The 19,177-nt window shown below is 44.8% G+C and overlaps 1 protein-coding gene across 3 annotated transcripts in view; it reads left to right on the plus strand.

The window, feature by feature from the left end:
* Positions 1–19,177, plus strand: part of PAPOLG (poly(A) polymerase gamma) — a 41,573-nt gene continuing 22,396 nt past the window's right edge. For 2 of the 3 annotated variants that reach the window (XM_053383698.1, XM_053383697.1), the window contains exons 1-8: positions 18–163; positions 5,876–6,031; positions 8,535–8,601; positions 11,797–11,878; positions 11,969–12,078; positions 12,310–12,363; positions 15,761–15,872; positions 16,431–16,520. In XM_053383698.1, the coding sequence (XP_053239673.1) occupies positions 147–163; positions 5,876–6,031; positions 8,535–8,601; positions 11,797–11,878; positions 11,969–12,078; positions 12,310–12,363; positions 15,761–15,872; positions 16,431–16,520 (688 nt within the window). In that variant the 5' untranslated portion in view covers positions 18–146. Of the gene's footprint in view, positions 164–5,875; positions 6,032–8,534; positions 8,602–11,796; positions 11,879–11,968; positions 12,079–12,309; positions 12,364–15,760; positions 15,873–16,430; positions 16,521–19,177 lie in introns of all 3 variants that reach the window. The other variant, XM_053383699.1, reaches the window with a different exon arrangement.

Consider the following 19,177-nt stretch of genomic DNA (forward strand, 5'->3'; position numbering starts at 1 on the left):
ACGTAGCGGCGGCAGGGGGCGCGGCAGCGGCGGCGGCTGCGCTCCTTATATAAGAGGGCGGAGGGAGTGGGCGTGGCTTGGCTGCAGGTGGCTGCGTCGCGCGCTGGAAGCAGGAGGTGCGCCCGGAGCTCGCGCTGGCGGTGGCTATGAAGGAGACTTGCGGGTAAGGGGTGGGCGTGGCCCTGCTGCTGCTGCTGCTACAGCTGCATTATTCATTCATTCATTCATTCAATTCATTCATTGTCCAGGAACCAGCAGCTTCTCTAGGCGTGGGATGGGTTTGGGGGCGGGCGAATGCCTCTCGCTCTCCTCGCCCAGTTTTTAATAATAATAAATATTATTATTATTATTCTTTACCTGTTTGAAACTTGGCGTCCTTGGGGGAATTTGCCTTTTACTGCACCCGTTTTTTAGCTCTCTCTGGGCAGATGCCGCTTACAGAGAGAAAGAAGAGGAGCTGTAATTAGTTAATTGCAGCCAAACAGCCTCAGCTGCGTTTAGAAAAGGCTGGAAGCTCGTCTTGCTGCTGCTCCTAGTTCCGATGGCAGTTACGTGCTTTTGTGTTTTTGTTTTGTAAGCCGCCCTGTGTGACCCTCGGATAAAGGGCGGCGTGGATATTGAATAAATCGTAACAATAATGAATACTGTGGCATGTGCTTTTGCGTGCCTGAATTGGTATTGCCAGATGAAAAGTTGGCAAGAGGGTGTTGTGGGTGGGGTTTTTTTTGTTAATTATTACTACTATTATATATTAATTTGCACCCCGCCCTTTTCCCTGACTGGGCTCAAGGCGGCTTACAGGTAAAAACAAGAACTCCATATCCACTGTTCCCCCTAGGTTCTTCTTCAGGGCAGACAAGATGAAGTATAACAGCTCCAAAAAGCAGATAGTTAAAACGCCTGAATTTCACACAGTGTTGTGTTTGTTGACCACCAGGCTAAAAGGGGTTAAGACAAATTCATGCCTCTGGCTACCATTTACTGGGAGTTGCAGGTGAGGAGAGCTTGCTGGATTTGGCCAAAGGCCCATCTATTCCAGCTCCCTGTTCTCACAGTGGGAAGGCTGTTATGTACTGAAGTTCTCACCCTGGGCCAGCAGGGGGATACTGTAGATAGTTCAGGTCCACATATGCAAATAAGGGATCGAAAGTGATGTTCAGTGATTGGATAGTTACAGAAAATGGTTACTGTTGCGTTCTAGTGGAGCTCTATATAAGCAGGCTGACTGAACCCTTCAATTCAGTTCTGTTCTGGCCTGTGAATAAACCAGAGCTGTTTGAAGAATCGCTGTGTCGTCTGATTCACCCACAACTTTACAAAGCCTATAACCCGAACATGAGCATAGCAGCAAGTCAACTCTCCTAAGGTTCCCAGCAACTGGTATTCAAAGGCATACTGCCTCCCACAATTTGTGGTGTTGGAAAATGGTACACAAAGGAGAAAGAGATTCTCACCCAGTCTGCTCCCGGATGTGCGTATTTTGTATAGAGGGCCCTTCAAAAAGGTGTGCCCCCAGCTGCTCTCAGAAGTGAAAAAGACAACCCCTATATTATCATGCTGTGTATTGCAAAATTAAAAAATTGCTCTGTTGGTGCTACACTCCTGGTCAACAGTTAGATGCCCTGGAGTGGAGAACCACTTTGACAATAGGATTTGTGGGGAAGAGGGGAGTTTTGCTAAGGTCTTGACTCGCACCTCTACAAATGCTCCATCCATTAAAAGTATTTTACTTGGCCACGAAAGGACCAGGCAGCATGGGCATAGCCAGGATTTATTCAGGGGGGCAGGGGAGACATTATGTTGGAGGGGTAGAACCGGGTTATCTGTGGTGCAGTTGGCATGTTAAATACTTTGATTTGATTTGGGGGGCATCTGCACCCCCAGGCTACGCCCATGCTAGGCAGTATCGCTCAGAGTATTGGGTTTTGCCCCAAAGGTCTGGTAAAAGCTGCAATGTGCTCTATATGGGGCTACCTTTGAAGGTGACCCGGAAACTACAACTAATCCAGAATGCAGCAGCTAGACTGGTGACGGAGCGGCCGCCGAGACCACATAACACCAGTCTTGAAAGACCTACATTGGCTCCCAGTATGTTTCTGAGCACAATTCAAAGTGTTGTTGTTGACCTTTAAAGCCCTAAATGGCCTTGGCCCTATATACCCGGATACTGAGGTCCAGCACTGAGGGCCTTCTGGTGGTTCCCTCACTGTGAGAAGCCAAGTTACAGGGAACCAGGCAGAGGGCCTTCTTAGTAGTGGCACCCGCCCTGTGGAACACCCTCCCCCCAGATGTCAAAGAGAACAACAACTACCAGACTTTTCAAAGACATCTGAAGGCAGCCCTCTTTAGGGAATCTTTTAATGTGATCTGGATTACCCAAGCATGTTGGTAGTCCATGAAATCGGAAAGCAATATTGATAGAGCCTTCAGGATACAGTAGTACTGTTGTTTTTCTGCAAGTGTGGCTCTGGATTATGAATGCACATTGGTAGATTTTGGGCTGATACAGTGGTACCTCGGAAGTTGAACGGAATCCGTTCCGGAAGTCCGTTCAACTTCCAAAATGTTTGGAAACCAAGGCACTGCTTCCGATTGGCTGCGGGAAGCGTTGAACGTTCGGGTTCCAAAGAACGTTCACAAACCAGAACACTTCTGGATTTGTGGCGTTTGGGAACCAAAACGTTCAACTCGCAAGGAGTTCAGGATCCAAGGTACGACTGTATTTAGAATAAAGCTGCTTTTTATGTTAAACTGCTTACTTCTAATAAAGGCACCCCCAAACTTGGCCCTCCAGATGTTTTGGGACTACAGTTCCCATCATCCCTGACCACTGGTCCTGTTAGCTAGGGATGATGGGAGTTGTACTCCCAAAACATCTGGAGGGCCAAGTTTAGGGGTGCCTGTTCTAATAGAAGTACACTTGCCGTGGCTGGTTATGGACCTGTTCTATGCCAAATCTTGTTTTGTTACATTCTGAACTTCTCTGCAGTCTTGTAACATCGATAGTAAAAGAAATAAAGAAATGAAACTTTAGCTAATGGTTTACATGGGTGAAATGGTATTTAGTACCATTTTCTTGCTGTAAGAAACTGTGTGACTTCCTTTTAAATCACATGATGTGTCAGGGAGTTGTAGACTTACTAGAAGCCTGCATTGATGCTGCTAGAAAGCTTTGACATTTACTAAAACAGAAAAGTGCATCAAAAGTTCGTTTTCCCGTGTGCAACATCACACTCACCGACGTTAATCATTTCTACTAAATACCTGCAGTTTATTTTTTTAAAATGATATTTATTCAAAATTTCATCAATACATAAACACGAAAAAAACCCAAGAAAAACAGAAAAATACAGCAAAAAAGAAAACAAAAAAGAAAACCAAAAAAGAAAAATACAAATCTCAGATTACAACTTTTCATTTGCTTATTTCTTGAACCTCCTCACACCTCCCTTTTTGTATTCTAGTTTAATTTGTTATTCCAGCAAATTCTTCCCATGTTTCTCAATTTTAATTTAAATGATTAATCTTCACAATCTATCTTATTTGTTGATTCAACATAACCTTTCCATCTTTTAATATAATCTGTTATTCAATTTACCTTAATCTCTTTAACCTTATCTTATCTTAAAAATCTTAAAATTTCAAAGTTTACGTCATATTCATACATATCTCCTTAAATCATTTCTGCTAAAGCCAATTTAGTTCCTTTCCAGCATATTCCCTGATATTTCATTAATATTACACTAATTCCAAAATTAACAAAAAAATATTCCCTTGATATCTCTAATTTTTATCCAACGTCCCTTCTTCCTGGTTTCGGGTTATGTCAGTCCTTTCTGTCCATTACATCCAGTCCATCAATGTGGTGTTCTTATGTCCGAGGCCCTTAAATCTCTTCGAGGCCCTTAAATCTCTTCTAGGCCCCTTCTGCAAATTTTCTTGTTCTTGTTTGTGCTTACACACTTCTTTGTCTATTGTTGGTTTTGAAATATACTCAGAGTCGCGAAGTGAATTCATGCTCTTTATTCAGCTCATAGTGGTGAGGAGGAATGAATGAAAGTCCCCTCAAAGTATCTGCTTTATATACATTATTTACACAATGGGCTGCACATGATTGGCTAATTCCGGAATTCTACTGTAAGCCAATCAGGTTGTGGATTCACTTCTATCTGGAGCATGATTGGGTAGTTCCTGCCAACCAATCATACTGCTGCATTGTTCTAGGACCAATCAGACTGCTGCATTCTGAATCCTATTGTTCTAGGACCAATCAGACTGCTGCCTTTTGGATCCTATTGTTCTAGGACCAATCAGACTGCTGCAGTTTGGATCCTATTCAACTCAGTACATAACAGGTTTCTTGGGGAGTGGGTCTCCAGAGGGTTCCATCCGGTAATAGTTTCCATTTTCCTTTGTCAGACTGGGCCCTTCCCCCCAGTCCCACTCCCCGTCGTCATCTTTGTAATCCAAAAAATATTTATCCAAAAGATAGTTATTCACCTGTTTCATAGTCCCACTAGAGTTAAAAGCTTCATTGACTTCAAACACTTCCCAGCACTCTCCAAGTTCAATCTTCCAACGCAGTGGCTTTTGTTCCTGCAGGACTTTGGGTCTCTCCATTTGTGTTGTTTGAGGAGTAATCACTGCCTCTTCCTTCTTCATCTGCCCTTGGACTTGCCTTGTTAAACCAGATTCCTGAACTGATCGCTGTATAACTTCTTTATCCTTATTCTCTGTTAAATCGTATTCACTGGCCACAGCACTCATCAAGTCCAATTTTTCATGCATCAAGTTCATTTTCTCATGCAGCTGCTCCAGCAAAACATTTGTCATGTCAAGGGCAGACACCAAACCTTTCTTCCAACACATTTCTGTCAAGGTCAAACGGCTGGTCCCACGATCCAAATCTCGCAGCTGTAGAGTCTCCAAGGAAACTGCAACAACAAACTGACAGGCTCCCTCTAGGGGACACAATTTCTATTTGTATCCATTTTTTAAATGTGTCCAACAAAGGAGATTACTTTCGATTTCAAATCCTTTCGATTTTCAGATACTTTGTTTCTTGAAATACAGAAATGCAGAAAGTAGCGTTGAAGTTAATTTGTTTCTCTTTAACTATCTGTCAAAAGTACTCCGCTTTCAATCAATGGACGTCTCAAACAATTTCTGTCCCGACACCCCGTCCCCAGGTTTGGGACGATGGAAACTTAAATTCCTTTACTCTCCTCCTGCAGGATTAAACAGTCAAATCCCCCCCCCCCTTTGCTCCTGCTTCCAAGGGGGTTTTATTGGTTGTGGATGCAGGAAATTTCCAACTTTAAAGCAGTTTTCCAGGCTATTAGGTTGCAAGGTCTTTGCTTCAGTCTATATACAAAAAGCGGAAGGCGGACTTCCTGTTTAAACCTTCCCGCTTCGTGCCTAATTCATAAATTTTGCAAATTTCTTAATCCAATTCTCTGTTTTTACTCATGGGTACTTGATTTAGAGTCCAAATGTCATCAGGAAAAAGTCAGCGCTCTCCGGCGATGGCTGCGCGGCTTCCCTCCATGGAAATAGCAATCTGTTCACAGCACCGCGCTGCTCACCTCACTTCACTCCGGAGCCCCGAAAAGGGGTTTCCTCGTGAGTAGGGGAGGCACTCTTGGTGCTCTGCCGAACCCCACGTTCCCAGGCTTCTCCGCCTGGGATTTCTAGCGGGCCCCCGGCTTCGCCGCGGCGGGAAGACCCAATTTCCACAGAGCCCGTTCCTCCAATCGGAGGAACTCCGCCATCTAAATACCTGCAGTTTAGTGCATGCGGTTTTAAAAAGTGTCTGTGTTTCTGTGTGAGATAACTTCTCTCCTTTATCATGTTTAATGTGACTTTTCCTGTATAGAAATTATTTGGAGAACCAGCCGCAAAGGCACTACGGGGTCACTGCTCCAATTAGCTTGGCTCCTCCGAGGGAAATAGATTACATCCACACACAGAAGCTGATTGAAGCCATGAAGCCTTTTGGTGTATTTGAAGATGAGGAAGAGCTTGGTCGCAGGTAAGAGTAAACAGGCACAATATAACAGCTAAAGCAGTAAACTTTTTACATACAATGACAAATATATAATATGTTATCCAGGATGTATGGGTTGTTAGGGGGAGGGGACGCGGGTGGCGCTGTGGGTTAAACCACAGAGCCTAGGACTTGCCGATCAGAAGGTCGGCGGTTCGAATCCCCGTGACGGGGTGAGCTCCCGTTGCTTGGTCCCTGCTCCTGCCAAGCTAGCAGTTCAAAAGCACATCAAAGTGCAAGTAGATAAATAGGTACCACTCTGGTGGGAAGGTAAATGGCTTTTCCGTGTGCTGCTCTGGTTTGCCAGAAGCGGCTTAGTCATGCTGGCCACATGACCTGGAAGCTGTACGCCGGCTCCCTCAGCCAATAATGCAAGATGAGCACTGCAACCCCAGAGTCGGTCACAACTGGACCTAATGGTCAGGGGTCCCTTTACCTTTTTAGTACCCCTGGTGGGGGACACGTCATGCTCCTTCTGGGGTAGTTTGTTCACCTTTGGTCCACACCCTGCACTCGGCTCTCGCCTGTGGCTTCTAGAAGCTGTCAAGATGCAATGGCAGCCACACGCCAGGAACACCTTCGACTGGCCAGCTAAACCAGGTGAGGGTAGCCGATGGGTCTCAAACCCTTGGAGTTAGGGACCTCCCTTGCATGCCAAGACAGGCTCCAGCAGATTGAGCAGTCAAGACCAATAGTGGGTCAAGAAACCCACTTTTCAGCATGGACTGTAGAGGAAAGTGGGGGGCAGATGGGGCTGGTCAACCTGGGAAGGTCACCCATCGAGGAGAAGGAAATCCGATCCTAAAACTCTGCTGCATTGCGGGACATCTTCAGGAGATGAAAGGGCTAAGGAGCAAACCCTACACAAAGTCAGAGTGGAGTCCCTAAGACTGTTGGACGGCGCCTTGTACGCTTCCTTCCAGCAGCTCCTGCAGACAAGCTGGTGCCAAACGTATTGCTCTGCTTTCCTTTGGACCAGGGCCTTTTCAGTGATGGCTCTGACCTGGTGGAATGCTCTGTCCCATGAGACTAGGGCCCTTCAGGATTGAACCTCCTTCTGCCGGGCCTCTAAGACAGAGCTATTCCGCCTGGCCTTTAATTTGAATTCAGCCTGATCTTTTATTTCCCTTCTCTTCCCTCCCCCTCCCCTTTTATGAAGATTACCCGCTCTGAGACCCCACAGCTAATTCTCCCCTGGCCTCCTCGCTGGCCCAAGTAGGACTAATTCAGCCAGCTAGCCCTGGTGACTATCTAATGCTTATTAGATGGATTTCCCCCAAATTGATTTCTCAATTTTGAATTTTATTGTTATTCATGTTTTTATACTGTATTTTATGCTGCCTTTACAATTAAGTGTTTTAAATTGTTGTTAGCCACCCTGAGCCTGGTTTTCTGAACCGGGAAGGGCGGGGTATAAATAAAAATTTATTATTATTATCAGCGAGGCTGGGGGGGGTGGGTCTTGTTGTTTAGGCAGCCCAGGACCTTCAGACACACTGCCCAGCCTTTGCGGCCTGGGGAGGTCATTTTGGTGCTTCTAGTGCAGTGGTTTGACCCCTGGAGGCGCACTCCATTGTCTCTCGAGAGATGCCTACTATATGATATCCACACCCACACCCCCAATAAGAGTGTGAGACAGTACATTAACACACAAATGATTTTTATCAATCCATACAAATTATCCACATTCCCAGAATGTCTTGGGGACAGCACAAAAGTTGTTTTTCCCGTCGCAGACAGTAGTTCCCAGAGAAGCATATAGTTTAGGCTGTACTGTTCAAGATAACCATATCTGCAAAGATGCTTCGGAACGTTTGCCTTTAAGACCAGTTTCCTTCGTACATTGAACAAATGGCCACCATATTGCATAATATTTGTTCAAATTACTAAGCTTATAGTAATTACCGGAAGGCTATCCGCGTTAATCTGCTGCAGCAAAAACAGTGAAAAGTGACCAAATTATTGCGTTGTAGCTTTTGTCAATCTCGGCCCACTTCAACAGATGCCTAAACTGACAGGTGTCAAAGGTGGGATCAGGAAAGGAGTGAATTGAGGGGATGAATGCAGGAAGAAGGAGGCAGTGACTGCTACCTGAAAGCAAAATAGTTACTGTGACCCATTAACAAGGCAGTAACAGTGTTGTTTCCTGCCAGCCTAGCAGTTCGAAAGCACAAAGTGCAAGTAGATAAATAGGTACCGCTCCGGCGGGAAGGTAAACGGCGTTTCTGTGCACTGCTCTGGTTCGCCAGAAACGGCTTAGTCATGCTGGCCACGTGACCTGGAAGCTGTACACCGGTTCCCTCGGCCAATAAAGCGAGATGAGCACCACAACCCCAGAGTCGGTCACGACTGGACCTAATGGTCAGAGGTCCCTTTACCTTTTTAACAGTGTTGTTGTTTTTGACCCATTAACATTAACATTGAAGCTACTACAATTTCTGCTACTTCTTTTAAATCTTCCCTTTTTAACATTTTCCCCCCATTGCAGGATAGTTGTTCTCAGTAAGCTAAATAATTTGGTCAAAGAGTGGATTGTGGAGGTTGCAGAGAAGAAGGTAAGAAGTTTGTCAAAGACATAATTTTTTATATTGGCCTACTCCTTCTTGCAAAAGGGACGCAGATGGCGCTGTGGGTAAAACCTCAGCGCCTAGGACTTGCCGATCGTCAGGTCGGCGGTTCGAATCCCCGCGGCCGGGTGCGCTCCCATTGCCCGGTCCCAGCGCCTGCCAACCTAGCAGTTCGAAAGCACCCCCGGGTGCAAGTAGATAAATAGGAACCACTTACTAGCTGGAAGGTAAACGGCGTTTCCGTGTGCTGCGCTGGCTCGCCAGATGCAGCTTGTCACGCTGGCCACGTGACCTGGAAGTGTCTCCGGACAGCGCTGCCCCCGGCCTCTTAAGCGAGATGGGCGCGCAACCCCAGAGTCGGACACGACTGGCCCGTACGGGCAGGGGTACCTTTACCTTTACCTTTACCTTTACTCCTTCTTGCCTTTGTAGCTAGGATTCTGTAGTTCTTGCTGTACGATTCTGGATCTTCAAAGGGCAAGCTATTAACACCTGCCATGATGCACACATCCTCAAGTATACAGCAAGTCCATTGCTGTGGGAGAGTCCTCTCTAACCTCTCCCCTTCTTCCCCCACACCTGCCCCACCAAGCCCTGGGTAGTACAGTGGTACCTCGGATTAAGAACTTAATTCGTTCTGGAGGTCCGTTCTTACCTGAAACTGTTCTTAACCTGAAGTACCACTTTAGCTAATGGGGCCTCCCGCTGCTGCCACGCGATTTCTGTTCTCATCCTGAAGCAAAGTTCTTAACCCGAGGTACTACAGTGGTACCTCGGGTTACATACGCTTCAGGTTACATACGCTTCAAGTTACAGACGCCGCTAACCCAGAAATAGTACCACGGGTTAAGAACTTTGCTTCAGGATGAGAACAGAAATCGTGCTCTGGCTGCGCGGGGGCAGCAGGAGGCCCCGTTAGCTAAAGTGGTGCTTCAGGTTAAGAACAGTTTCAGGTTAAAAACGGACCTCCAGACCGAATTAAGTACTTAATCTGAGGTACCACTGTATTTCTGGGTTAGCGGAGTCTGTAACCTGAAGCGTCTGTAACCCGAGGTACTACTGTAGTCCGCTAAATTCTTGCACTACTGCATTGGGATTCCCCCCGCCCTTCCTATCCTCCTGTGCGCACCCAGCACCCTAGGTTTTTCTGAAGAAGGGGTTTCCTGTCTCTATCTTTTTTGAGGGTGGGGGACAAAAGTCAGAGTGTATACTTCATTTCTGCTGATGTGCTTGAAGCAGTTCATGCCATAAGATATTTTAATAGACCTGCTTTAAACGGACCAAAGAACAGGGAGGAAGGAGGAAACAGGCAGATTGAAAGTACAGTGGTACCTCTAGCTACGAACTTAATTCGTTCCAGAGGTCCATTCTTAACCTGAAACTGGTTTGTTTGTTTTTTTACAATTTAATTTATTTAACATAATTATTACAAAATATAAGCAAAATATTGCAAATACATACATACATATTTCAGATAAGCACACATGTATAAAAAAGAATAAAAGAAAAAAGGAAGAAAAGATGAAAGAAAAAATAAAGAGAAGAAGAAAAGTTGGAAGAATTTCTTCCAAATTTATTCTACAAATATCTCACTAATACAATTTCATTGATTGACTTCCATCGCTTACACTGCACTTCCTATATACATTTTAAGCAAGATTGTATCTGTTATTCTGTATTTTTCTCATACAATCTCACAAAAATATTCTAATCAGTAAGTTTTCTAAATCTTTCATAAATCTATTCTAAACACAACCAATACCTTACATTTAATCTTTGTCTAAACTGTACTGAACTAGAGGCGTGCTTTCGCTAATGGGGCCTCTTGTTGCCGCTGCGCCGCCAGCACACGATTTCCGTTCTCATCCTGGGGCAAAGTTCTCAACTCGAGGTAGCTCTTCCAGGTTAGCGGAGTTTCTAACCTGAAGCGTTTGTAACCTGAAGCATTTGTAACTCAAGGTAGCACTGTACCATGGCCATTGTGTAGGAGAATTCTGGGAGAGGAGGCTCCAGAGGTCAATTGGTCCTAGCCAGGCTGATGGACAGAAGAGTGTGAAGTGGGTCTGTTGCTGCTTGCTCAGGCAAAGCAAGGTTTTGTGGTCACCGATGGTCCTTGGATGGGGAGAGAGCACTAATACTGTCTCTTCCTCTCTCCGTCTCCTTGCCCCCTGGTTTGCCCACTGGCTCCGGCAATGAAGTTATTGCTCTCACAGCACAGAAGCTTGGGTGCTGTGCACTGTCCATGCAGGTGTGAGAATTCTGTTGTGCCTTTCTGTGTGCAACAAGCAAGCACACTTGATGCGGCAGCAGTCTTCTCGGGGAACCCAGCAGGGACATAGGAAGGGGGGCAGTCTGCCCCGGGTGCCATCATGGAGGGTGGTGACAAATTATCAAGGAACAATTATGTGGGTGGCGCTGTGGGTTAAATCACAGAGCCTAGGACTTGCCGATCAGAAGGTCGGCGGTTCGAATCCCCGCGACGGGGTGAGCTCCCGTTGCTCGGTCCCTGCTCCTGCCAATCTAGCAGTTCGAAAGGACGTCAAAGTGCAAGTAGATAAATAGGAACCGCTCCGGCGGGAAGGTAAACGGCATTTCCGTGCGCTGCTCTGGTTCGCCAGAAGCTGCTTAGTCATGCTGGCCACATGACCCGGAAGCTGTACGCTGGCTCCCTCGGCCAATAAAGCGAGATGAGCGCCACAACCCCAGAGTCGGCCACGACTGGACCTAATGGTCAGGGGTCCCTTTACCTTTACCTAGGGCGGTTCATAAAAAACTTTTTTGAAAATGCCTGCTCCAAAGGTCTTATCTTACTACACTAGGGATTATAGAGCTATATCTGAAATTTCATGCATATTCGTTGATACCTTGACCCTCCTCCACGAAAATAACTGTTTACTTGGCTGTTTTCATATTTCGTGAAGGCTGAAATTTCAGTTCAGTGGAGCCAAAACACAATCCATCCTGTAGATTTAAGTATCTGTCCACAGTCGCCTCCTTGTTATCAGAGGCCCCACATTCCTTTGTAAGAAAATATGTAAGAAAACTATTTTTGCAGGCAAAAAATAATAATAATGGGGGGGTTGACAAGAAATTTTCTGCACCAGGTACCACCTGACCTTCCTACGCCTCTGGAACCCAGTAGCTTAGATTTTCAAGGTGTAAATGTTTCCAACTTTCCTGCAGAACCTCCCATCTTCAGTCTCATCACGTTGCGGTGGCAAGATTTTTACGTTTGGTTCCTATCGGCTTGGAGTCCACACAAAAGGTATGATTCTCGTAAGACTCCTCAACCTGGGAAGTAGTTAGCCTTAAAGCTGCTGAAAGCTGCTAATTTGAGGGCCTTTTCTTCTTGCAGGTGCTGATATAGATGCTCTCTGTGTTGCCCCTAGACATGTGGAAAGGTCAGACTTCTTCCAGTTGTTCTTTGAGAAGCTAAAGCTCAAAGATGGCATCAGGAACTTAAGAGTAAGTAAGTCTCTTGTCTTGCTTGGACGAGCCGGTGTGTGTAATATTTACTCGTGTGCATGCTGACTCCATTGAAAAGCATTGTGCTTGACATGATAATTGGGTGGTATGAATCTGCCTTGTAGGGAATTAGAACATTGGTCCATCTCTATGTCATACTGTTAATGCATCTCGTTCCAAGTGCCGTCACTTGAATTATGTAAAAGCTGTCTTAATCTCTCCTTCCTACAGGCAGTAGAAGATGCATATGTACCAGTCATCAAGTTTGAATTTGATGGCATTGAGGTAAATAATAATAATCATTATTTCCTCTTTCCTTCATAGAAATTAATATTTACAGTGGTTTTGGGGGCAAAACTAGATGATCCACAAACCTATGTGATTGCATTTCATGAGTGCTTTAGTTGCTTAAATGGATTGCAACTGATGGGAGGATAGATGGCAAGTTAAATAATTTAATGTAGATGGGACACTGACTCACACTGGTCCAACGAGGACTAAGCATGCTCAGTGGAAGCATGAGGCTGATTTTAGAAGGTTGGGGGCAGGGAACCCGGAGGATAGGGGGATAGAATGTAAAGACTTGGAGATGGAATAAAGCACTTTAATCATTAGTAAGGTAAAGGTCAAGGGACCCCTGATCATTAGGTCCAGTCATGACCGACTCTGGGGTTGCAGCGCTCATCTCGCTTTATTGGCCGAGGGAGCCGGCGTACAGCTTCTGGGTCATGTGGCCAGCATGACTAAGCCGCTTCTGGCGAACCAGAATAGCACACAGAATCGCTGTTTACCTTCCCGCTGGAGCGGTACCTATTTATCTACTTGCACTTTAAAGTGCTTTTGAACTGGTGGTTGGCAGGAGCTGGGACCGAGCAACGGGAGCTCATCCCGTCATGGGAATTCAAACCGCCGACCTTCTGATCGGCAAGTCCTAGGCTCTGTGATTTAACCCAAATTATACCTAATACAAAAGACTGATCTTTAAAAACGGAATGGAGAGATAAAATATGGGAGTGTGCAGCTATGGCTAAATTAATTGATTTCATTTTAAAGATATCTAGAATAAGGACAGAGACAGTGGTAAAAGAGCCAAAAAATATTGATTGCAGTAAAAAAAATATGAGTCTTTCCCCCAAATAGAAACCTTGGATTTACATTGCATTGATGGCTCTGTAGATGGGCTAAATGTTATTGATGATGTAACAGTCACTAAAACCCTTGCTTTGGCATCAGTATAGAAAGCTAGAAACCAATTTATACATTTATCTCCAAAATTATGGAATTTCATTAACTGAAATAGAGAAGGCCACTGCACATTGTCAAAGGCCTTCTCCACATCAAGAAACAAAAGTATTAATCCATGTTTATTACTTACCACATAATTCATAATATCTATAATTTTACAGTTACAGAAAGGTAGCCGTGTTGGTCTGCCATAGTCAAAACAAAAAAAATTTTTCCTTCCAAGATCTCAAAGTAGCTGTTTTACTACAAAGGAATTTCAGAAATAGACTGGAAAGAGAAGCTGCTGAATTGCAACTCATTACCAAACTTAAAACCATGGAGAGACCTGGTCTGAACAAAGACATTGGATTCTTATCTCATTATACATGACAAAGCCATTTTTCACCTTCTCACCCCTTGCTTTTTCCTGTAAGACCTATTGCAGTCGTTAAGAGTCGTCAACAGGCTCATCACAGCTATCTGCCAATCACCCATTCCCACCACCCTTCTGAGTAATACCCCTCCCCACCTTCTCACTATATAGAGGGATCTGGCAACTTCTGTTTCAGTGTATCTGAAGAAGTGTGCATGCACACGAAAGCTCATACCAAGAACTAACTTAGTTGGTCTTTAAGGTGCTACTGGAAGGAAAAAAAAATTTTGTTATAATTTTACAAACACTGTCTCATTTTCCTTGCCCGTATAAGTCTTGTCTGATCTGGACTGTTAGTTTTGCTTATAACGCTGTTCAGACTTTATGCCAATATTCCAATGAAAATTTTAAAATCTGTGTTTAATAAGGATATTGGGCGATATGCAGTCACTGATGATCGGTCCTTGCCTTCCTTTAAAATCACCACTATATTGGCTTCGTTCCAGGTCCCCAGAATATATTTTCCTACCATTTCATTCATTGTCTTTTTCAATGGATTCAAAAGTATCAGAGAACTTTTTTTTAATAAAATATCCATGTCAGCCCATCTGGGACCGGAGCCTTGTTTTCTTTCAACCCTTCCAATATCTTTAATCTGTCTTAATTATTGCTCATTTTCCATTAGATGGCCTCGTTAATTTTGTTTTGGGTAAGAATTGTCCTATTTTATCTCCATATGGCATTTTCATTTTGTACAGGTTTCAATAGTAGCAAATTCTCCCACTGTTTCCTTATCAGATGCCGTCCAACTTGAAAGGGCAAGTGTTGTAGTCTGGTAAAGCTGCTACCAAGCAAACAAATTCTGAAAAATACTATGAATTGAAAGTGGAGACAATAGAAGCCCCTTTCCCTGCTTATCTGTTTGCTTTATAACATGAAAAACCTTAATAACAACTACCGTATTTTTTGCTCTATAAGACTCACTTTTTCCCTCCTAAAAAGTAAGGGGAAATGTGCGTGCGTCTTATGGCGCGAATGCAGGCTGCGCAGCTATCCCAGAAGCCAGAACAGCAAGAGGGATTGCTGCTTTCACTGCGCAGCGATCCCTCTTGCTGTTCTGGCTTCTGAGATTCAGAATATTTTTTTTCTTGTTTTCCTCCTCCAAAAACTAGGTTCGTCTTGTGGTCTGGTGCGTCTTATAGAGCAAAAAATAATACGGTATTTTTTTAAGTGCCTTTCACCAGCCTTACCACAGGAATCTGTGTTCTGGTAACCCCACAGTCTTCTTTGGCGATCCCTCGTAGCTGAGTAAGATTGTCTTCCATAGACACGGTTTTAACGATGAGTCCGTAAGTGACTGTGGAAGTCAATTCTGGATTCCCACATCCTTCTACAGTGGGGACATTGGTTTCCGGGCGGGAGTTGATCACGGTGTGGATTTGCCTTCCTCCTGGCACGTTTCTCCCTTGCGTCCTGAGTTTGAGTGTCTTCAAAGCCCATGACACCTTTGGTAAAGGCTTTTCTCCAATTGGAGGGTTCACAGGCCAGTGTTTCCCAGTTGTCAGTGTTTATACTACATTTTTTAAGATTTGCCTTGAGACAGTCTTTAAACCTCTTTTGTTGACCACCAGCATTAGGCTGGCTATGGGGCTCCATGTGGAACAATTCAGTTGTTAATCCATCAGCTTATTAGGACTACATAGCACTCACCCTGGGGGAATTGCATTGGTTTCCAATTCAACACTCTGGTGCCAAATCTTAAGATGCTTGTATGCTGTTTACCTATAAAGCCCTAAACAACCTGTGGCCTAAACACTTCAAGGGGCGCCTCACCAGGAAGGTCCCTTTTGATTGTTCTGCAGTTAAATTTGATCCCTTGTGGCAACCTGCTTTATTGTGTCCGCCTTGTCAACAGCGGGCGGCCTAAAAACATTACTGAATGAATAAAATAAAAAAATACTTGGAGCAGTGTCTGTGGAATATGCTTGAAGGCATTTCTACTGCTCTAGCAGTTCTTGATGTTTGGTGGCAAGCTGTTAAAGAGGTCACTTGCTGAGAGGCTACTTTCATTTCTTGCCTTCATAGATCGATCTCGTCTTTGCAAGGCTGGCTGTGCCAATCTTGTCTGATAACCTGGATCTTCGGGACAACTCGCATCTGGGAAGCCTGGATATAAGGTGTATTCGGAGCTTAAATGGTAATGCGTACCTTTCCAGTTTTTCTTAACGGTGCCTGCTAAACACAGCTACTCAAGTAACTGGGTATTAAATGGCTGTGATCTGCCCTACTTGATAGGGGATTTTTGACTATGAGTAGCAGATTCATGTGGCACCCTATATTTTTTGTTCTGTCTTTTCCTCCAAGAAGTTCAGGGAAGGATGCGCAGGCTGTTTCGCTGCCCAGTAGGTATGGAATAGACAGACTTTCTCAGTGACACAGTGAAGCTTAATAGCTGTGATGCTTTGAACCTGCGAATGGTTGCAATTCCAAAAGCAGCCTGCCATGCAACAGTGTATGTTTGTAATGCCCTCGGCAGGCAGAAATAGCTGTGTGGTTCTTTGAATCCTGTCCGTAGCATGGGCCTGAGAAGTCTAGTATTTCCACTTAGCTTTATCAGTTCAAGCCATGTTGTGTGGGAGGACTGGACAGGTAAAATTAGAAGCCTACTCTGCACTGTGTATGTTCAGTCTTACTGCCTCTCAGTAGCCTGGTGCCTTTGCCCGATTTAACGCAAAGGCTTAACGTTTGCCGGCAGGTTGCAGAGTCACTGATGAAATACTTCATTTAGTACCAGACAAGGAGAACTTCAGGCTGACGCTCAGAGCAATTAAACTGTGGGCAAAACGTAAGTACTTAATACATCAAATTTTGTGGTATCAGCCCCTAAGCTTAATAGTCCTTGAAATGGCTCTTTAGGCTAAGCCAAGTGAGCTTGTCGCCTCTGCACGTTGCCTTCAAAATCTGCATAATGGCGATTACGTCTCAAATCCTGAGGACGAGCTTGAATGCTGGTCTAATGGTGGCAGAGAAACACCTGAAAATGTGCTAGATGCTCCTGATGAATACTTAAAACCAGTTTGGAATTTAGTGGCCAGGGAAGGAATCTTGCTTCCTTCCTTCCCCCCTCATTCAAAGTCATATCAGAGCCTCAAGAATTGCAGGTGTTCAGGGGCTGTCACCTAAAAGCTGGAGCCTCCTAACTAAGCACCAAGGCAGGGGCCAGGTGTTTCTACTCCAACATGGCTTCTAGGTAACCTTTCTAGCTCCTAAATCTGGCCTAGGAATGTAGACTTACCCTTTGAATCTTGGTTCCATGAAACTTCATCTTCATGTCTCCTGCTAACTTGGGAGATTTCCAAGTTATAAAAGGATCAGGCGGATTTGCGGAGGATGCACCTGTGTCAGGGGTGAGAAACTCACCTTCCACCTGTTGTTGAAGTCCCCATCATCCCCAGACCGCATGGCCAATGGTCAAAAATCATGGGAGTTGTAGTTCAAGGACACCTGGAGGATCGCTGGTTTCCCTACCCCTGGTCTGTAAGAATGGTTTATTGGCAATGGTATAGAGTCATAGGATTGTAGAGTTGGAAGGGACCCCAAGGGTCATCTAGTCCAACCCGCTTCAGTGCCAGAATCTCAACTAAATTATCCATGACAGATGACCATCCAGTCTCTGCTTAAAAACCTCCATGGCGGGAGAGCCCACCACCTCCCAAAAGTTCCTCCTTAGTTGGAATCTCCTTTCTTGTAACTTGTTTTGGGTCCTAGCCTCCAGAGCAGGTGAAAACAAGTTTGGTCCATGGGACAGTCCTTTAGATGAAACCGCTGTGGACTGAGGCAGTGAAGTCCTAGGAATATCAGATACTGTGACGCACCAGGAAGTTGCAACCTTCATAAGCACCTGGCCGGGCCGCTTTAAGACATGGGATGCTGAACTTGATGGCCCTTGGTCTGATCCATTTAGGTCTGCCTTATATGCCCATTTAGCAAATGGTGCATACAGGGCCAGATTTAGGTTTGATGAGGCCCTAAGCTACTGAAGGTAATGGGGCCCTTTATATGTCTAACTGTCCTTTGTCAACAACAAATTGTCACTGTTTTTTGTGTTGAATATATGCTATATGGTAATTTATGGACCTAATAGGTATCTAAAGCCATTTGCACATGCAGAATGTAGGCACCCTATATATAGAAAAGAGCAAACCAGTGATATTTTAGGGAGCAGGCTAGCAGGTGGGGCCCATTACTTACATCATAGGAGCCTACACAACACAAAACACTGTTGCTGTATGTAGGTTTTATTTTATTTGTTTATTATCTTATATTTTGTAAATGTACATGCAGGTTTTTTCCCCCTTTAAATGTTTTGGGGGCCCCCAAGAGAGTGGGGCCCTAATCTATAGCTTGTTTAGCTTATACGTAAATCCGGCACTGGGTGCATAGAGGGATTGGGTTCGCTGCAAGAGTACAAGCTCTTGTGCTATCCTTCGCTTTGGTGAAGTGACAGCAATTGCTGGAGGGAGTGAGGCTGACCACCATCTCGCATCAATATCAAGCAAGTAACTTGTAAGTGAAGCTATATGTACCATTGTAGGCCTTTAAAAAGAAAAAGAAGGTTCACAAGTGGAAGAGAGCCCCAGCCAATATGTGGGTTTGACAGCCCACAATGTGCATCTGTTGTAAGTGCATTCTTAGAAAGAGCTGAAGCTTGGATCCTCTTGAGGTCACCAGCTGCCTATCACCAGGTGACAAATGCACTCTTTTCAGCTGTCTTAATGGTAATTATTATTATTATTATTATTTATACCCCGCCCATCTGGCTGGGTTTCCCCAGCAACTCTGTGCGAATTCCAACAAAAGATTAAAAATACATTAAAACATCGGTCATTAAAAACTTCCCTGAACAGGGCTGCCTTCAGATGTCTTCTAAACATCAGAAAGTTGTTTATTGCCTTGACATCTGATGGGAGAGCGTTCCACAGGGCGGGGGCCACTACTGAGAAGGCCCTCTGCCTGGTTCCCTGTAACCTCACTTCTCACAACCTCAGTGTCCAGGCAGAACAATGGGGGTGGAGACGCTCCTTCAGGTATACTGGGCCGAGGCTGTTTAGGGCTTTCAGGGTCAGCACCGACACTTTGAATTGTGCTCGGAAACGTACTGGGAGCCAATGTAGGTCTTAAAAGCCCAAACAACATGAAAATTGGGTAGAGTGTAACAATATGATCAGAACAAAAAAAAATTTTCCTTCCAGTAGCACCTTAAAGACCAACTAAGTTAGTTCTTGGTATGAGCTTTCGTGTGCATGCACACTTCTTCAGATACACTTGAAACAGAAGTTGCCAGATCCCTCTATATAGTGAGAAGGTGGGGAGGGGTATTACTCAGAAGGGTGGTGGGAATGGGTGATTGGCAGATAGCTGTGATGAGCCTGTTGACGACTCTTAACAACTGCGATAGGTCTTACAGGAAAAAGCAAGGGGTGAGAAGGTGAAAAATGGCTT

The sequence above is a fragment of the Podarcis raffonei genome, chromosome 3, assembly GCF_027172205.1.
Source record: "Podarcis raffonei isolate rPodRaf1 chromosome 3, rPodRaf1.pri, whole genome shotgun sequence".
Classification (NCBI taxonomy): domain Eukaryota; kingdom Metazoa; phylum Chordata; class Lepidosauria; order Squamata; family Lacertidae; genus Podarcis; species Podarcis raffonei.